This window comes from Aulonocara stuartgranti (genome assembly GCF_965226115.1).
Source record: "Aulonocara stuartgranti genome assembly, chromosome: 13".
NCBI lineage: Eukaryota > Metazoa > Chordata > Actinopteri > Cichliformes > Cichlidae > Aulonocara > Aulonocara stuartgranti.
The window spans coordinates 30,089,719-30,107,887 of record NC_138949.1 but is presented as its reverse complement, the minus strand read 5'-3'; the positions used below and the strand labels follow the sequence as shown (position 1 = coordinate 30,107,887).

Genomic DNA, 18,169 nt, shown 5'->3' with positions numbered 1-18,169 from the left:
GTTTGGCTGTGTTTCCAGAACTTGATGTTCCTTAGGATCACAGATTAGCCAGTACTGTATTGTTGCTCTGTGTTTGTTCGGCGAGGCGCCACAACTACAGGAAGACACACACCTTTCCTTGCTTACTGTGTGTGTGTGTGTGTGTGTGTGTGTGTGTGTGTGTGTGTGTGTGTATATTAATTATATAAATTTTTTTTTCTTTTTCTTTTTTTATTTTAAATTCAGACCAAAGACAGACATGTAAACGGCGTACTTTTCAGCAAAGCTGCGCACAACAAGACTTCATCTAGTTCACACTTCATCTAGTTTTAGTGGAATTGATAGCGATCTTCATACAGCTGTACTGATCTTTAAAGAAGAGGTGAAGGAATGGTACAAAAGTTCAAGCCTCAGAGTCAACGAAATCTGTCGATCTGTACTCGGCGAGAGTGATGGAAATGACAACAAACTGATTAGAACAGTTTTAGTTACTGGGCAAAAGAGCAAATGGTCCATGAAGCACACTCACATGCGCACACAAACTCACGTGCACACTCTTGCTCGCACTAACACAGCCTGACACCTGCTCTGGTTACAGGATCTGTTTCCTATAAGCACCTTTTGGCTTGTTATCACAGCAGGAGTCAGGACCTGTTTTCTGGGCATTTGTGTTCGTGTGTTTATGGGGCTGCTTGTTGAACAACCTGAAGATTCAATCCAGAACTTGAATAACAAACTCGTAGATTAGTGTCTCTTCAGTTAACAGCACCTGCATGTTGTAGTTTCTGGTGTCAACAGAAAGACACATCTCCCAGACAGCAGGAATATATTTATATGTATGTATATTTCAGTTTAAGTAAAGATTTGGGAGGTTAAATGGTACCAATATGCAGGGCTGGACTGGGACAAAAAATCGGCCCGGGCATTTTGACCAGAGACCGGCCCACCAAAAATGTGACGTCATTAGGGGTAAAACCGCAAAGGATTCTGGGAACTCGTGGCAAGAGGTACTAGCGCATGCAGGCTTTCAATTGAACTCAGTTACACAGCGATAAAAAGAAACACAAAAATAGCCGGTATTTGCCAAAAACTGATTGCTCGTATTTAAATTGCTATAAGTAACTTGTTGGGCTATAATATGTGAAACATATGCCAAATGCATCCCTCATGGATGACATAAAGTCATCTCTCCATCTCCATCTCTCTCTCCTGCTCTTTTATTTCTCTCTCTTGCTCCATCTCTCTCTTGCTCTTCTGTCTCCTCTGTCACAGACTTCTCCACTTTTGATGATAAATCAGCCTGGTGCAACATGTAAGGATTGGCACAATTTGTTAAGATTTTGAGGAGTTTGAGAAACTAACCTTAAGCATAAAATAAAATTTACTATCAGTAACTTCATAGCACCCGCCCAGCAGTATATAAACTCCGTCATGCTAGCTAGTACGCAGTACCAGTTATTCTAAGCGCCTGTAAAAAGTCAGCACAACTTAAACAAACTACAACTAAACTTGGTTTATATCTGACACAGACAGCAGATCATAACTTCTTACCTGAAGTTCAGTTCCTCTGCCACTATGACCGGCGGCCGCCTCGGGTCTCTCCTCCTCTTGCCTCCCCTTTCCCTTATCCACCTTTTTTATTTTTGTTGTTGTGTCTTTACATAAGTCATGAATCATAAACCTGCAATGAGCTCGTGTCTTTTAAACTCGGCTTACTCAGATTAAAGGCTTTTGTGGAATTCTTTTCGCCTGCTGTTGATGCGTTTAATTCCAGCTGTATCTGTTTGCATCTTTTAAGTGATGGAAACCTCGGCCTTGTTGTAATAACACACCATTACATTATGTCCAAAGAATGGGCATTGATGTTCTGTGTAAGTAAAAATTAAGAAATAAATGTGTAACGAGATGAAAGTTTTCCATTCTTAAATGGAAGATTTGCCTTAAATTTTTTTTTAATTAAAAAAAGGAGTTTTTTTTTTTTTTTTTAAAGCTTAATTTCACTTGGCGCTTCACATTTGCTGAAATGATCCTTTAAATCAAATCTCTGTCGCAGGAAACCTTAAAACCTCCTTCCAAAGATACAAAAATAAATCTTTAAGCACCTAAAAATAAGAATTGGACAGATTCAATTAAATGTTAACGTGTGTGTGTGTGTGTGTGTGTGTGAGAGAGAGATTGTTATGCTTATTACTGTACATGAATCTACATAAGATTGTCATACGTTAGTGCATGAGATATGATGCAGTGTCAGATCACCCTGAACACCACGCTCTCTATCTGTTCATGTTTGAATGCAGATCTGAACAGATGAAGCTTTGTGCTGTGCAGACAGAGAGGGCTGCAGGGGAAAACTGTATTAACGGCCTCATTACTGCCAGCAGAGAGGGGAACAGACACAATATGTCCGAGAGCAGCAGCGACAGCAGCTCTGCCCTCTTTGTTTTTGTTCCGATTAGGCCTGAAAATAATCTCGCGACTGGGCAACATGTGAGTGTGCGTGCACATGTTCCTCCTTACGCTCCAGGCTGCAGGCGTCCAATGGCAAGTTTATCGCAGCGAGAGTACCAAAAGTGATTGAAAAAAGCTTGCGGGTAAGGGGGAGAAAAATAATGAATGAGGACCGAGGGTGTGGACTGTTGTACCACATTCAGATTTCAGGTTTGCTTTCCAAGTAGCAACGCTTCAGGTTGAAAAACATCTGGCTCTGCTGCATTGTTCGATTCCGAAGCTGCCTGTCGGCTCATAATTCTGATTGATGCTTGTAAAACGATTTGAGAGCCAAGTGAAAGTTATAAACATGACTTACACATAATTAGAGCAGCAAATTTGGTCATTTGAAGTCTATTCAATAAAAGCAAGTGTGGATCTGTTGGATGACAAATTACTGCCAGAGCCAAATGATTTATAGATTTTTTTTTTTTTTTTTTTAAAAACCATTAAAAGTCATTTTAAAAATACACAAGTTAATTTCACAAATCAAAATAGACGTGATTTGTATTCTACTATTCTTATTTCACTGTGATTAATTTTATTTCCTCCACTGTTTTGATTAGTGTTACGCTGCTGTCAGTTAAAGTAATGACTTCTTCTGCTGTTTTGTGTGTCGAGGGGAGGAGGGTAAATTGAAGAAGCTGCTTTCTTATCTGTGTATGAACAATGTGCAAACAGAGTAGGATAAGCGGCCTGCATGTGAAAACGCTCCCCTGCTCTGCAACGAGTTTGACGTCATTATTTTGCAATGTGAGTGAAACAGAAAATATGCTGAGACGGATTTAAAAGAATTGGCTCAACTGGTATTCGGAATGACAATGTGACAAAGATAATTGGCGCCGAAAGCTTCCCAGCAAGTGTTGCATCTGAACACAACACAGAGTACTGGTGAGTGTGCGAGGCTGACGAGTTGCATAAAATGACGTCTGCTTCAGTGGCGCCGACTTGACCACAACTTCCAGTTAAGTCACAACTACTGCAAGCAAACAAAGGAAAGTTGATGGCCTTGCAGGTATGAAAATACTTCAGTATGAAGGTTGGCTTTTCCAGGGACTGAGTATCTCTGAGTGGTATCTGCTGCTAAAGTACTATTTCCATCTTCAGCCTTTCAACCACAATTAGTATTGTCACATTCAGGGCTCTACATTCAGTGTGAGTCAGGCTGATGTTGCTCTCTGCCTCTCGTGTTCGTGTACCTTTTGCATGTACCTGAGCATGTGACTGGCTGTGGTTTAGAGTGACAGTCTCACTTCTCTCGCAGAGGTTTCAGAATGCCAGATATGTGTTTTCTACTTGTTTTAATACCCAGATCTCACACCACGTCGCCCTCTTAGAGAGGAGAAACAGACGAAACCAAATCATCTGTTCCATCACAAACGCAACACAAACAGAAATCCTTTTGGAGCTACTCATACCACGTTTGCGTGAGTTCTTGATGATTAAAATAGCTGGTGACCCGCATCTCCCCCCTCTCAGCTTTGGTTGCAACTCTCGTAGGCCTTTTTAAAAGCAGCTTTTGGATGTGCCAATGAATCGGAGCAGAACAAAGAATGTTATCTCCGCGTTTTACATCATTTTATGGCAAGAATAGAAGTTGGAGCTGAAACTTGTGGGATGTTTTCATTTCAGAAGCTTTAACAAACAGATTCATGTTTTGGCCTGAGGTGAGTGAGTGTGCTGTTTTGGGTTTTTCTTTTAGGTGTGTTTCAGCTTTCAAAATAGTATTTATGACTGCAGCACTGACGGATCATCATTGTCAGCTTGCTGGAGGTCACCTTGCTGTACATGTATGTGTACCTATATATTGTGGTTGCGAGTTTAGTGTGTCATTCTGAAGTGGCAGAAACTTGTGGTATGTTGGTTTGTGGTATGTTTAACCTTTGGCTTGTTTGCTTTAGTGTGCGTAGCCCAAGGTTAAAAGATGAGGCCCTGCCAGTAGGAGCTGAGAGGGTGGCGCAAACGGTATAATGTCCTTTAGTAGCCCTTTTAATGTGTTTTTCATGTTTGATCCAACTTTTCGGGATGAGCTGAGAGTCTGAGGAGGGCAGCGACTGGCTGATCGTACAGAATTTTCCACATGGCTTGATTGCATGAACTCGGTACCCTCTGCAGCCAGACTGTCTTCTCAAATATGCGTCTGTATCGAGCAGCAACTACCAACTATCTTTTTTCCTTTTTTATGCAGCATCTCAAACTGTATCAAAACAAGACAAAACATACAAAATGCAGCAATGCAAAGGCAAGTCTGAGCAGGTACTGTAGGCCGAAGACTTTCTTTTTAAATAAATGTATCAGATCAGGAGTCCTGCATGAGTAGGGTGCAAAGTCTAAGAGCTGGGGTTAACCCTAAAAAGAGATGGAGCAAACAGGAAAGACTCCATTTACCTCCATTTACCAATCTGGGTCAATATCTAAGCCACTTCAAGTTTGCGCAGTAACTTTCAATGTCCAGAAATCAGGCTTCAGAAGAGGAAACTTCCTGTCTCACTCAAGTGAGGCAATTCCACACAAGAACTTGAGATAGTATTGAGTAAATTTGGTTGGCAAATTGTCCAATATGGCCCTCTCTCTTAAGACGAGACATTCCACTTGATGTATTTTTACTACTGGAACAACAATTCGCTCAGGACTCAGACGCCACATTGTAAAACACTTTGTAAGCATTTATAGAGTTCAGTAGGAGTGCTTTATGGTCTGAAATGGATGTGATGCATTTGTGTCAATACTGTCATAAATGCATTGTGCTTTAACCCGAGCCATGATTGCAAACGTAGTCACGTAGTTTTACTGCCTAAATATATTCAAAGAATGACATAAGGGAAGGTAAAAAAAAAAAAAAACATATACATATATAATAAACGTAAGTGGAAAATAATTGAATATGAGGTATCTGACAAGACTCTTTTCTTCTAGAAACGGCATTACTTGATTACCAGCATTGGTTTTGTTTGATTTGAGTCACTGAAGCACAAGATGAAATAAATCTGTCAGACCAGATTTATCTTTTACTGCAGGTCAAAGTGAACACATTTTCTGCAGTAAATCGTTGTGGGAACGATTTGAGGAATGAAGGAAAGAGAAGGTAGGAAGAAGAAAAATACTGGAAATTTTTTAAAGTTTTACTTGAGTAGATGCACCTGACCTCTAACCTCTGGTATGCACATGCACGCGCAGGTGGGTGCGTGTGTTTGCGTGCACGTTTGTGAATATGAGCGAGGGGTCAGTGAGTACATCGGAAGGCTGCAATGCCCTGGTGAAGCGCTGTGACTCCCATTGTTTTCTGTACTGAAATAGTCTGCTGGGATCTTCAGCAACAATGGCCCTGGACAATCAAAGAGTGGCACACTATACACACACACACACACACACACACACACACACACACACACACACAAAGACAAAAGAACACACATTCACACATCAAGGAGCTAGTTGAAGTTTGCTCTCTCAGTTGGCTTGATTGAGTGGAAGCTGTCTGCTGGCTCATCAGTAATGAGACTTTGAGTGACTGACAGTCGGGGTTAATGAGTTTAAACCTCAGAGACGAGCAGGGAGACGCACTGATGGGACATAACACTCGATGAGATAAGATAATGGTGCTTCTGTGCTCTGCCTTTCCTGTTAATTGTATGCTATCTTGTCCTTAATGTGTGTTTGCATGTTGGATTTTCTAGTTTGTGCGTTTTGTGGACTCCAGATTTTGGCTGCAGGGAAAAGTTTAATTTTGTAATGCGAACCACTGAAAACGCTCTTGCTTTATGTTTAAGTAAAAGAGATGATTTGGTCCTGTTTTTGTTTAAAAAAAAAAAAAAATGTTTTTAAAAATCTTGTCTGTTAAAAGGAGGGGATTTGTCTCTGGAGCATAAACAGATATAAGGAATTAACATTATGGTCATTTAACAGAAGTGCACATCAAATCAGAAATACTATAAATTTATGTTATAAACTTTCTAGAATTTGTTTTAGTTAAGTTACAAAAAATAAAATAATTTATGATTATTTACTTTTGGCAGTTTTTGCTCTCCATAGCAACGATGTTGTGACAAAATAATTCTGATAATAGAAAATAAAATGCCAATTTACCCTTTTTATTTCTACTTTGATTTTGGATATATATTTTCAGAACATTTATTTACATAAATTGATAAATGTACATCATAGCGATCTTATGTTAATGCACAAGCATTTATGTCTTGTAGTCTCCAGTGGGAAGGTCATGAACACATTCAGCACCTGTTGAGTATTATCATAACTGAGTTTTTCTGAAGTATCCCTTCATTGCAGCACAACAAAAGCCACTTTTGGCAGTACACTTAATCACAAAGGGTCATGACGGTGAGCAACTCCACATCTTTGATTTGGCAGATTTTTTTTTTTTTTTTTTTAAATAATTTTTTTTACCCTGGATGCCCTTCCTGAGGTAAAGGGATATGTGTCATCGAGCCAGGGCTCATGGAAATGTGAAAACCACTCAATACACATGCAAAGGTAGCAAGTGTTTTTCACCAAGAGTCATCTAAAGTATCTTAAATAAAGTGTAAGCTGAATATTGGAAACCAGTAATATATTGAAATCTACAAGAGTCAGTAAAAACACTTTAAGCCCCACAGTGTCCTAAAACAGCAGTGATCCCACCCCCATCAGAGTTCCTTCACCGAGACTGTAAATCTGATCCAAGTGGTGATAAAATGTCCTCTTATATGTACTTTCCGCTGTATGGAATAATGTAAACGCGTCCAGAACACACACGACTGCCATTTTTCCTGGCATTTAGCTGCTGTGTTGTATAAAGCATCGGTATGCACAACGGTTGAATGGTTCAATGTACACTTTCTATATGGGCATGCAGGACGTTTTCTGTTGTTCGACCTTGTCATAGCAAGAAAACACTTCTATAGTCGTCTCACTTGGTTCAGTATTTCATCAGGTGTTTAATTTGGCACTTTATTCTCTTATCTCAGTGGGTTGTAAGTCTCCGCTTCAGAAGAGATCTTTTACGGTGTGAAGGCATCTGGCTTCTTTACCTTTTAACCTTGGTGCCAAAATATTTGTTTCTTCTGCACTGTTACATTTTCTTTCTGGCCCTGCATGTTGCAGTTCTGCCACAGATGTGATCAAGTCTGATAAACCACATCGTGTCACCACTGACAGAGGGCATGTGAAGTTCAGCAGAGCTTCACCTCGCCTGTTGTGGTTTGTAAAGTTATCTTTTCCGTAGAGGCTGCTCACAGATCTGAGGGTAAAAAAGCTTTTTGTTCACAGCACTTTTTTTTTTTTTTTTTTTTTTTTAACTTAACCTGTTTTTGGCTCTTGTTAAAGAACAAAATGCTCAATTTAAATCTGTATGAGAAAGGTCCCACTTAATTGTATCGGAACTTTTATTTTAGTTTTTTCTTTTCTGCATTTTAGGATGGAGATTGTAAAAATGTTTGTCTTGTTACTCAAGAAATTTTAAAGTGAATTTTGTTACTTAAAAAAATGAATTAAATGCTGTTTTACCTGAGAATTGATATCCCAGAGCCAAGCTAATACACTTTTATGAACTTAAGGTGCAGATACCTGCTTTTTAATGCCCAAATAAAGTACTACACCACCAGAACTGGAGCCAAGACTTTATAGATGGGTATTTATACAATAAACTACAATAAACTAGCAAAAGAGAGTATAACTTTTAAGCCTTAAAAATGTTTTAACGAATAAATTAGAAAAACAAAAAAGTCCTCCAAGTAATTCTGAACAGCTATACAGATGAAAACTGATTTTTGTAACAGACTCTAAATAATATGAAAGTCTATGACAATTGTCTCTTTTGGAGTAATCCCCAGGTGGTTGAGTGAGAAACTGCAGTAACTGCAAAAAAAACACATATTTGGTCACTGTCTTATTTATAGTCACACCTGTTGCATAATCATGCTGTTCCTGTCCAGGTATTTCAGCAGAGGTGATTCAGTGGATTTAAATGGAGCATGATGAGTCTGCTATTATGATGTTACCACAGTTTTCTTATTCCATCCGGCAGCATTCTTCTGTCAGTTTCTTCCCCTGCTGCTGTTGCTTTGCAGCTTTTTCATATAAATCTGAACCCTGTTGCGCAACCTTACCAGTCCCATGTTGTGCAGACGGTATCCAGTGACTAAGAGTTGAATTTGAGCATACGAGGGAGCCCAGATAAAGCCAAACTCCACGTGTGATGTCCTAATATGGATTGTTGTGCTGATGTCTTGGATCAGCGATTAAACTAGGACTGTTTGCCTATTTGAGCTTTCACGTCCAAATCTGATGCATTTCTTTTTCAGAGCCTGGAGCCAAAAAAAAGAAACCATATCCATGGAAAATTACCCAGAGTTCTGCTTGCTGACATAATTTGGCCCGCTCTTGTGTAGGCTTTGTTGGCGGCATTTTTGCTATAGCTTGACCGCCATGAAAAGATTTTCAGATTGCAATTTGATTGTTGAAGTAAACGCTTTTATCTTGGAACCTCGGTGCTGTGAGCAAAAGCTCTCTCCCTCAAACAACAAATGCATTAACCAGAGGAAATTAAAATAATCACCTGCCTACACGTCTTTAACCAGGTTTCCAATTTAAATTTTATTTTTAAAGACCAATTTACATCTATTAAAACCCATTTTCCTCGCATGGAACACAGACTCCAAACACGCTGTATAATCCTCCTGTTGGCAAAGTTCAAATTGAATTTTGCTCAATAGGTTTCACTAAATCCAAATACGAATGAGAAAGTTGAACAAAAATATGCATGAAAGTGGACACAGGAGGTGAATGAGTTACCAGTGGGATGGTTATTTTTAAGATATTGTAATTGTTCTTTTAACATCAAGAGGAAAAGGTTGAGAAAAGCCAGTCTTTAGTTGGTTAGGGACTGAATTTTAGTGAGTATTCAAATCAGAAGCCAGGATGAACATCTTTTATAACAAGTTTAATGCATTTTTTTCCACATTTCACTTTTCTCATAAAAGGATCTTTTGATCATTTTTGAAGTGTGCTGTTTCAGCGAGTACATATGTGTGTTTTTCATAGATATACAGTGTTTGTGTTAGTGACCTGGTGACTGATCTCTTCATGCAGGAAGTGAAGGAAATGGTGTCGCGTCATAAGAAGTTATTGTTTTCTTATCTCTAAATACATCTTTTTTGTGTTCCTTCTGTAGTTCTGCCTTGCAGTGTCTTTACTCGTTATACAAGTTATTTCTTTCCATTACACGGAAACTGTTTCTGCAACTTAAACCAGCCTGACTGCCAACTGCTGAACTGAACTGGCTTTCTGCATCTCAAACAGGGACGTCCCCTTCTGTACTGACAGACACTGATAGGCTTTGAAGCGATACCAAAAGCAGGAGCTGCTGAGGTGTATGTTTCTGTGTATGATGATCAATAACTGGTGTCAAGCTCACACAAAGTGAAATTCAGGTTCAATCGTAGTCCTTTAAGAAGCAAGTCAAGCAATTTTTGAATACTGAATATGTTTGCGTAACTTTATCAAAAAAGTGAATTCATGTGTGTTGGGTTGCAAAAACAAAGGCAGCGCAATAACATTTCTGCAGCTCTATTTGTTGTATCATTGATGTGAATTTCTGATATTGCTGATATTTCAACATGGCCCAGTTTGTTTCTGATGTGGAAATATGTAAGTCCTAGTTTTTCAGGGGGAAAAAAACAAAAGAGCAATTATTGTACCTCAGGGCTGCAGAAAAGCTTTATAAACCAACCACTTCTTTGTATTTATACTGAATGATGCATTGTATTCGAACTTGTGAGCGAACCCCCTTTGAAACGGGCACATTTGGTGCTTGTCGAATCACATGGGGATTTATGAGATTGGTTTCTTTATGCTGTGGTGTGCCCGCAGCAAGGTCGAGTAGGAAATTTTAAAGACCCCAGACAGTGAGTGCATTCATGGAAGATTAACTGCTGAATGATACAGAAGAACCTGAAATATAATTATTAACGAAGACCGACTGTCTCATTAAGCCAACCGACTTCCAGAGTAACCGTATGATTATGTGTCATTGTTCATGTTTAAATGACCATTTGTCTGTTTTGTGGCGCAGGAGCAGCTCAGAGAGACGTAAGGAGAAGTCTCGCGATGCAGCGCGCTGCAGGCGCAGCAAAGAGACGGAGGTGTTCTACGAGCTGGCCCACCAGCTGCCTTTATCCCACAGCGTCAGCGCTCACCTGGACAAGGCATCCATCATGAGGCTCGCTATCAGCTTCCTCCGTACACGCAAGCTGCTCGCCATAAGTACGAACGCTACACCACAGGCAGATACACACAGACTCACACAAATATGCACATGGGTGACAAACTAAAGGGAGAAATTGAGACTCCTGACTTGGTTTCAGTTATGAACATAGTCATAGGCATATGCATGTCCATAGCATGTCTTTTATCCTCCTCTCACCCCAACCGGTCGCTGCAGATGGCCCCGCCCCTCCCTGAACCTGGTTCTGCTGGAGGTTTCTTCCTGTTAAAAGCAAGTTTTTCCTTCCCACTGTCGCCAAAGTGCTTGTTCATTGTTGGAATTTTCTCTGTATGTATTATTGTAGGATCTACCTTACAATATAAAGCACCTTGAGGCAACTTTTGTTGCCACCAATGCTGTGATTGGTCTTTGCTGTCAAATATGTACGATTTTGGTCCTTCAGACAGGACTCCCTACCTCTAGGAGAACAGAATGAACTTGGGAGAATTGGCCATCCCTTCAGTAGAGTTCTTAGTGTGTCAATACCAAGGTGCTCTGAAGATGTGCTGTTCTTACAGCACATCAGCTCTTTACCAAGCCCATATGTATTTTTTTCCTTTAATTTTTCACACACCTCTAAATGCAACTCGGTGCAAGCTTCCGTGCAGTGAATCTTAATTCGTTACACAAAGGAGAAAAAATTCAAACGGCACACCACCTCCCTCCAGCAGCTTCTTTGACGTGTGATCACAGATTTGCGTCGGCACGTTCGTGTGTGTGTCTGTTGCTATGTCGAGTTGTCCAGTAAAGCAGGAAAGTATTTGCTGGCGTCTTTCTTTGCACTTCTCCTCCTTCCTCTCGTCTTAGTTAAAATTAGAAGCCGAGGAAGCTTAACAAAGAATCAGACCTATTGTTCTGGAATTCCTCCACTGCGTCCGTGTCTCGAAGTGAGATCAGAGAACCACAAAATTTAACAACCAACGTCAATTGTCAGCACTGCAGCTTGTTAAAAAATGTTTATTTTTCCTTAATAGAGCTAGAAAACTTGAGTTCACACAGGGGAGGAGGCGGTAAAGTGAGGTTTTAACCTTTGACACCTGTATGCTGGTAAACTTCCCCACGATATCTTTAAAGTCAAAGCTGTTTGTGTATAGATGAGCAATATTCATGTTGTCGCTGATTTAAATGACTGTCTTTGTTTTTGGTTTTTGTTTTATTGACTGTGTCATTATAACACACGGAGGAGAAAAAAAATGTTGGCATGTAATTTAAATAATTCCCATCATTCACACTTAGTGAGCTGACCTGATTTATAATTTCTTTAAAACCATTTTTATAGCAATTAATAAAAGCTGTCAGCTCTACGACACCATAGTAATAAAACACAGGAAAGCACTGTGATTAATGCCATACCTTAGACTTATCTGTAAATCTTTAGACTGCCATTAGTCTATTCTTATGTAACTTTTGATTTTTCTATTTATTGCTCTTTATTTATGATTGACTACTTTCATTGTTCGCAGAGGAAATAGCCATGCATTCAACCAGTGCTTCCTTAAACAACAATGATGACTACTTCCCATTTCTTCTTTGTAGACTATCATTAATCAGAGCATTTATGTGTCGTTTCTTTATTCATTTAGCATCTCAAGTAGGATTTTAGCGCACAAATTACACAAATGAAATCGATGCTTGATAAAGATGTGGAATATGGGCTGCGTTTCCACTAAAAAAAGAACAATTAATCAGGGTGTTTTACAAAGATTAAAAAAAAAAAAGCAATCCAGCAGCACATTCGTTGCGCGTTTGCCTGAGGTTAAAGGGTTAGTTAACCACAAAAAGAGATAAAAATGCAAATGGTTTCAGTTTCAAATTCCAAGATTTTGAGATGTCCACCTGTAAAACATCTGCCTCTATCCAAACACAATGGTAGTTACTGAAACTTTCTCAAAGCACTCAAAAGCAGGGTTCAAAAGTCATTTGGGTGATACAACCAATTTAGGGTAATTAACATTTCCTGAAATTCCAGTAGCGGTTGTCAGACGTGCTCGCATAGATAAAGAAGTGTTAAAGGGGGGGAGTATGTATGAGATGTATGTAAAGGAGAGGTTAACAAGTGCGAACGAGAGGAGGAGGAGGCGGCGTGCACGGGGAGGAGCTGTAAAGGTAATGAGGGTAGGAAAGCAGCGGGTGAGAGGGGAGGAGAGCACAAGGAGATCTGTGAGATGCAGCTGCAGATACAGCATTATCAGGCCGGTCTGATTGCTCCGTGATGGAAGGAGAGATTGCGGAGGAAACGAAGAGCTCTGCCCATCGTTCGGCTGGTGCTGGCATTACCCCTGCTAGCCATAACAGCCGACTGCCTTGGCGCCAAACATGCTGGAATGCACCCTCACAAACACACAAACATACTGTATATGCACCCAAGAGCCGCTGTAGGGAACACCTCCCTTAAGTAACTTACGCTCAGTTGGGACCTGATGAACTTTGATCTACTGATTAGGAGATACCTCAAAGGATTCAGCTGTATTTTTGTCTTGACTTTGACTTAACTTGGATCAAAATACTGTGAAACATATGCGTTCCTAATTGCAGAGGTCCCAGCTGTGTTTGAAGTAGAGTCCTACATTTTGGGAAATATACTGATTTACTGCCCTTTGATCAGGCGGCCAAATATTTTGTTTTCATCTGTACGCCTTTTGTTCTCTGGCAAATTGCAAGTTCCCTCAATTGAGTTCATAATATATTACTTTTTTTTAAAAACGTAAATTATTATGCTCAGCATTCCAGCAACCCTAACGATTGGATAAGGAGTAGAATAAAAAGCAGATTGACCAAAATAAGGGGAAAAATATAGAAATTTCCAAACAACTATTATAACAGATGTTTTCAGTAGAGTGCTTTTATATTAAGTTACTGCTTTAGTAACATGTGCATAAATGACAGACAACTCTCCAACTGCATATGGATTTTTTTTCTTTTTTTTTCTATTCTTGGTTGCGTTCATTACTGAATATTTCTCATCTTTTCAGAACACAATTTGTGTGTCATGCATTTGTTTTGTTTTTTTAATGGTACTTATCGAAATTGTGCCTTACTTTTAGATTTATGTCTAAATATTTGGTACTGGTTCCCTTCAGGCATTTACTGACCTAACAAAACTATTCTGACAGTTTAGGCTCTATCAACAAGAAAGAAAGAAAATATTTGTTTTTGTTCAGTTTCACGTTTTCTTCTCCTCGTTTTAAAATCAAATCCTAACCCCAAAAATAGATGCTCATTTGAGCCTCAGTCCCTGAAGCCCACATCGGGTAGGTGACATTGTCAAGGTTTTCTCTTGTGGCGTCCTAATGTGTAGCACACCCTGAATACTATCTCTTTTGTTTGGCATGTGAAAGCATGCACCAGATATTCTGTCTTTACAAACGTGATGAACAGGAAAATGGTGGAAAAAGAATTCCCACTATGACAGTCACATAATGTTCTGAGTTCATATTATGAGAAACTCATTTTGCCTCACTGCTCTGTCCCTTCATTCTGTCCAGTATGACCGGACAAATGTCAGAAAATAGAGGGGAAATGATTCTCTTAGCAGCAGCTGTCCCTATCAAACGCTCTGTTCTGCTCCCCATTATTCTGAAACGAGGGCAGTTACGCAACCAAAGAACAGCACAGAGAAGAAAAGTGCAACTCAGTCCAAATGACTGGTAATCACAGCTTAGTATTTAGGCCAAAGGTGGCGCTGGTCTTTGGATAGAGCCTTGAGAGTCTCCCCAGCTCCCTGGGGCCCATGTGAAAGCTCCGGGTCCTCTAGGGGCTAATGCTATCTGGGCCCAGCTCCAAACTCGAGCCCCAGGCCTTGTTGGAAGCCTTGAGAGTTGCTCTCTCTTATCTCAGGGAAACACACTAGAGGAATTGCAAGCTTCCCACCCTCCACCCCCATCAACTACTGGGCTTTGTTCAGCGTGAAGCCAGCGTCTGCAAACACATACGCCTCTTGAGTTGGGGCCAGCTCGAGGCTAGAGGTGTTTTTTCTATCAATTAGCTGAAACAAGACACTGTGGACAGACTGGAGTCACTGTGTGTAAATGTTTGGATACTGCGCTGAGTGTATTTGAGCATAATTGCAAGTTATGTCCTAAAAGCGGGCACCGCTTGAGCAGTTTGCGAGCAGTTTGTCAGGGTCGAGCATCAGGGGTGGCCGGAGATGCAGGAAGAAGCTACAGTGGTTTGTTTTGTCCCCGAGCCAAAGCTTCAAGAGGGAAAACAAGCCTGATGCGTGCACACAAACACACACAGATTCACAATGATATCCATTTATAATCAGCACTGAATGAGAAACAATTTGTAAGCGTCTCCTGTTTGCTGCCTCTCCCTCCAGGCTGCAGCAGCAGCGACGGCGAGGACAACGGACAGATGGACAGCCTGTACCTGAAGTCTCTGGAGGGCTTCATCACCGTAGTAACATCAGATGGTGACATGATCTTCCTGTCCGAGAACATCAACAAATTCATGGGACTCACGCAGGTACACAGCCATTAAAGAACACTTAAATAAACAGACAAGTGCAGACACTTCTAAATGTGATCAGTTCCTGTTTATTTGCACGCAGTCATAGTTGATGCTATTTTTTTGTTTTTGCGGGGGGGCGTCCACAGACACAGAATAAAGTGCTATATAAATACAGGTGAATTTGGCTTGTAGTTTAAAGTGCTTTGAGAGGTCATAAACATCACCAACATCTAACATCTTTGCACGTGACATGTGGATAGATTTTTTTTAATTTTCTTTAACTTCTCAAGAAGATTGGAAGAAAGACATTAACCCAGTCAGACAGGACGCAGATGTGGATGTTAACGGGTACTCAGGAGAGAGAGAGGGGTGTGTTTATGTGAAATGCCTGTTATGCCAGCAGTGTGTGTTCAGTCAAGACGGTGAGGTTCAACTATAAACACATTGTGCATTTTCTTTCCCCACCCTCTCTGGCACCAACTTAAACAGCAAATCGTAAAGGAGAAGTTTACTGTAAACGCTGAAACAAAAGCTCTGCTTTGCGACCCTACGCTGCCCTCAGCTTTCTGATTTCAGGCTTTCCTTGTGACCCATTTGCCTGAACTTTATGTCCCTTAAGTGGATTTTCTGGAAGAAAATCATTTGTGGTAGAAGATTTGTCCAAAAACTTAGTGGTCTTCCTTCACTCCTTACACCGTTGCTGTGGAACAGAAGGAGAACACATTTCACTTCTGGTTGGACACTTGTCTTTGATGTCCAAATTTTATTCTTTTAGTGTGTTCATTACATATTTTATATTATATGGGGCAAATATAAACTGCATAGAAAGTGCAGCTTGACTGGTTATCGGAGGATTACAATCACAAGCTGCTAAAGTTTTGTTTGTTTAGTGTTGAAGCATTCTGTGTTTCTGGAGGTGACACACTTTTGTGCATTTGTTCATTCATGGTGGCCGCCATTACTCACGCTCACTACCCCCTCTTCATCTATTTATCCCAAACAAAACTACTGGTGCTGGTGCCAGAAAAAGAAATATGCAGCATGTCTAACTGATGGAACAACTACTGTAAAATGTAGAGAAAACTGTAACAGAAAGGCAATTGTATATCTTTATTTAACATTCCTTATTTCAGGATTTTTATTTATTTGTTTGCTTTTTGTTTTTCAGGTGGAGCTTACTGGTCACAGCATCTTTGACTTCACCCACCCATGCGACCATGAGGAGATCAGAGAAAACCTCAGTCTGAAGACGACTGGTTAGTACACAGTCTCATACGCATTATCTTCTATCCACCTATGACAACTTTTACATTCACCTGATTATGGTTTACTGATTAAAAAAAAATATGCAGTCATTCTGACATGACAAGTGATCTTTTCATTCTCCTCCTTATCAGAAAATGCCCCCTGAAATAAAGTAGAGGAATGTCTGTGGAGTCTTATCTACTCAATAAAAGAATAAATTTGCTCAGCAATTCACAAGCTATGCTGCCCATTAGATAATAGGATATCCTGTGTACAAAGTTGATGTTTTGTCCCACCCACGTCACCATGAGGAGATCATAGAATGTATGTAACAGAAAACAAATTAAGCAACTCACTGGAGAGCATTAATACCACGCAAATTAAAAAAAAAATTAAAAAAACAAATACACTTAAAAGATGCTCACAATACAAATAGTTAAGTCTTCGAAGAAGACAAGATTCCTAAGCTTTGATTCAGACTGGAAACATTTAAAGGTCACCTGTAATACTCATTACCAGCTTCATATTGTTAGTAAAGGAACAATTCGCCTTTCAGTTCACTCTGTCTGAAATCAGCTCCTCCTCATTTATGGTCACCCTCCGTATTGAGTCGGCTTTCATGACCATATTGGGAAATCTACTCACAATGACATCATACAGTAACAAGAGCAAAAGAAACTGTGTTAAACTGTGTATTATCTAAGCCCGAGAGTGTGCCTCATATTAATTGCCTGTACATACTCTGACTTCCTTATTTGAAATCGTGGCAGTGGTTCATTAGGTCCACTCACAGCATTTTGAGATTATGTAAGTGTGAAGTCATGCAGCCATGCTGGATAACTGGAGGCATAATCTAAGTAAACTTCCCCCAATCATGTGAGAGTTTGTATTTTAATTCTAGTTGTTTCTGATTTCAAATAAAAAAATTTTTATGTAGTGCCAAATCACAACAACAGTCGCCTCAATTATAAAAGACAAATACCAATCTTGTGTTAGTTTGCTGCTTTCTGGACATTTCTGTGGACAAGTAACACCGGTGTGACTTCTTTACTTCAGTATGTGTGGTCGCACTGGTGTTGCGTATCTGCAGCGTGACTCCAGTGAAATAAAATGTCATCAGCTGATGTTAACGCAAACAAACTCTGAGGCAGGATTTTGTGATTTTTATTTTATTTATTTATTTTTTGTTGAGAATTCGAACTCTTTCCCCCTGCATGTATATATAGAATATAAGCACACACAGAGTGTTGATAACGCTTATCAGCACTGGCCGCAAAACTTGCAAGTAGAACAATACTTTATATTTTATAGGCCTGTTTCTATTTAAATCTTTCACTCAGTCACTCACATATTAACGTACGCAGTTGTTTTTGGCCTGAAGAGATGTTCGTCTGGTGTTTGTTTTGCTCAACCTTAGCTATACGGAGATAAAGACTTGTGAGTTTGGAGTTTGACACAAGAGACACTTAATTTCTTGGCTCTGAGGCATCGCTCCAAGGCTGAACTCTCACTTGTCATGTAACAGCTTGGCTTACTTTCCAGCTCCTGTCATGTGGGCCGAGAGATGTAATGACTGTGTTAACCTTGACTTTTTTTTTTTTTTTTTAATGACATTAAGTCATAATAAGCATGTTTTCTTCTTCTTAATAGTGTGATTTTTTTTTTTTTTTTTAATTGATTTTTTTTTAAATTTTCCTTTTATGCCCTTTATTCCCGGATACACATAATTAACAAAATCCCTTGTGC

The 18,169-nt window shown here is 39.8% G+C and overlaps 1 protein-coding gene across 2 annotated transcripts in view; it reads left to right on the top strand.

Moving 5' to 3' along the window:
* The window catches only part of epas1b (endothelial PAS domain protein 1b), a 48,611-nt gene that overhangs the window by 11,416 nt on the left and 19,026 nt on the right, over positions 1–18,169 (top strand). For both annotated transcript variants that reach the window (XM_082557494.1, XM_082557493.1), the window contains 3 exons: positions 10,535–10,725; positions 15,048–15,193; positions 16,347–16,434. In XM_082557494.1, the coding sequence (XP_082413620.1) occupies positions 10,535–10,725; positions 15,048–15,193; positions 16,347–16,434 (425 nt within the window). The remainder of the gene's footprint in view (positions 1–10,534; positions 10,726–15,047; positions 15,194–16,346; positions 16,435–18,169) is intronic.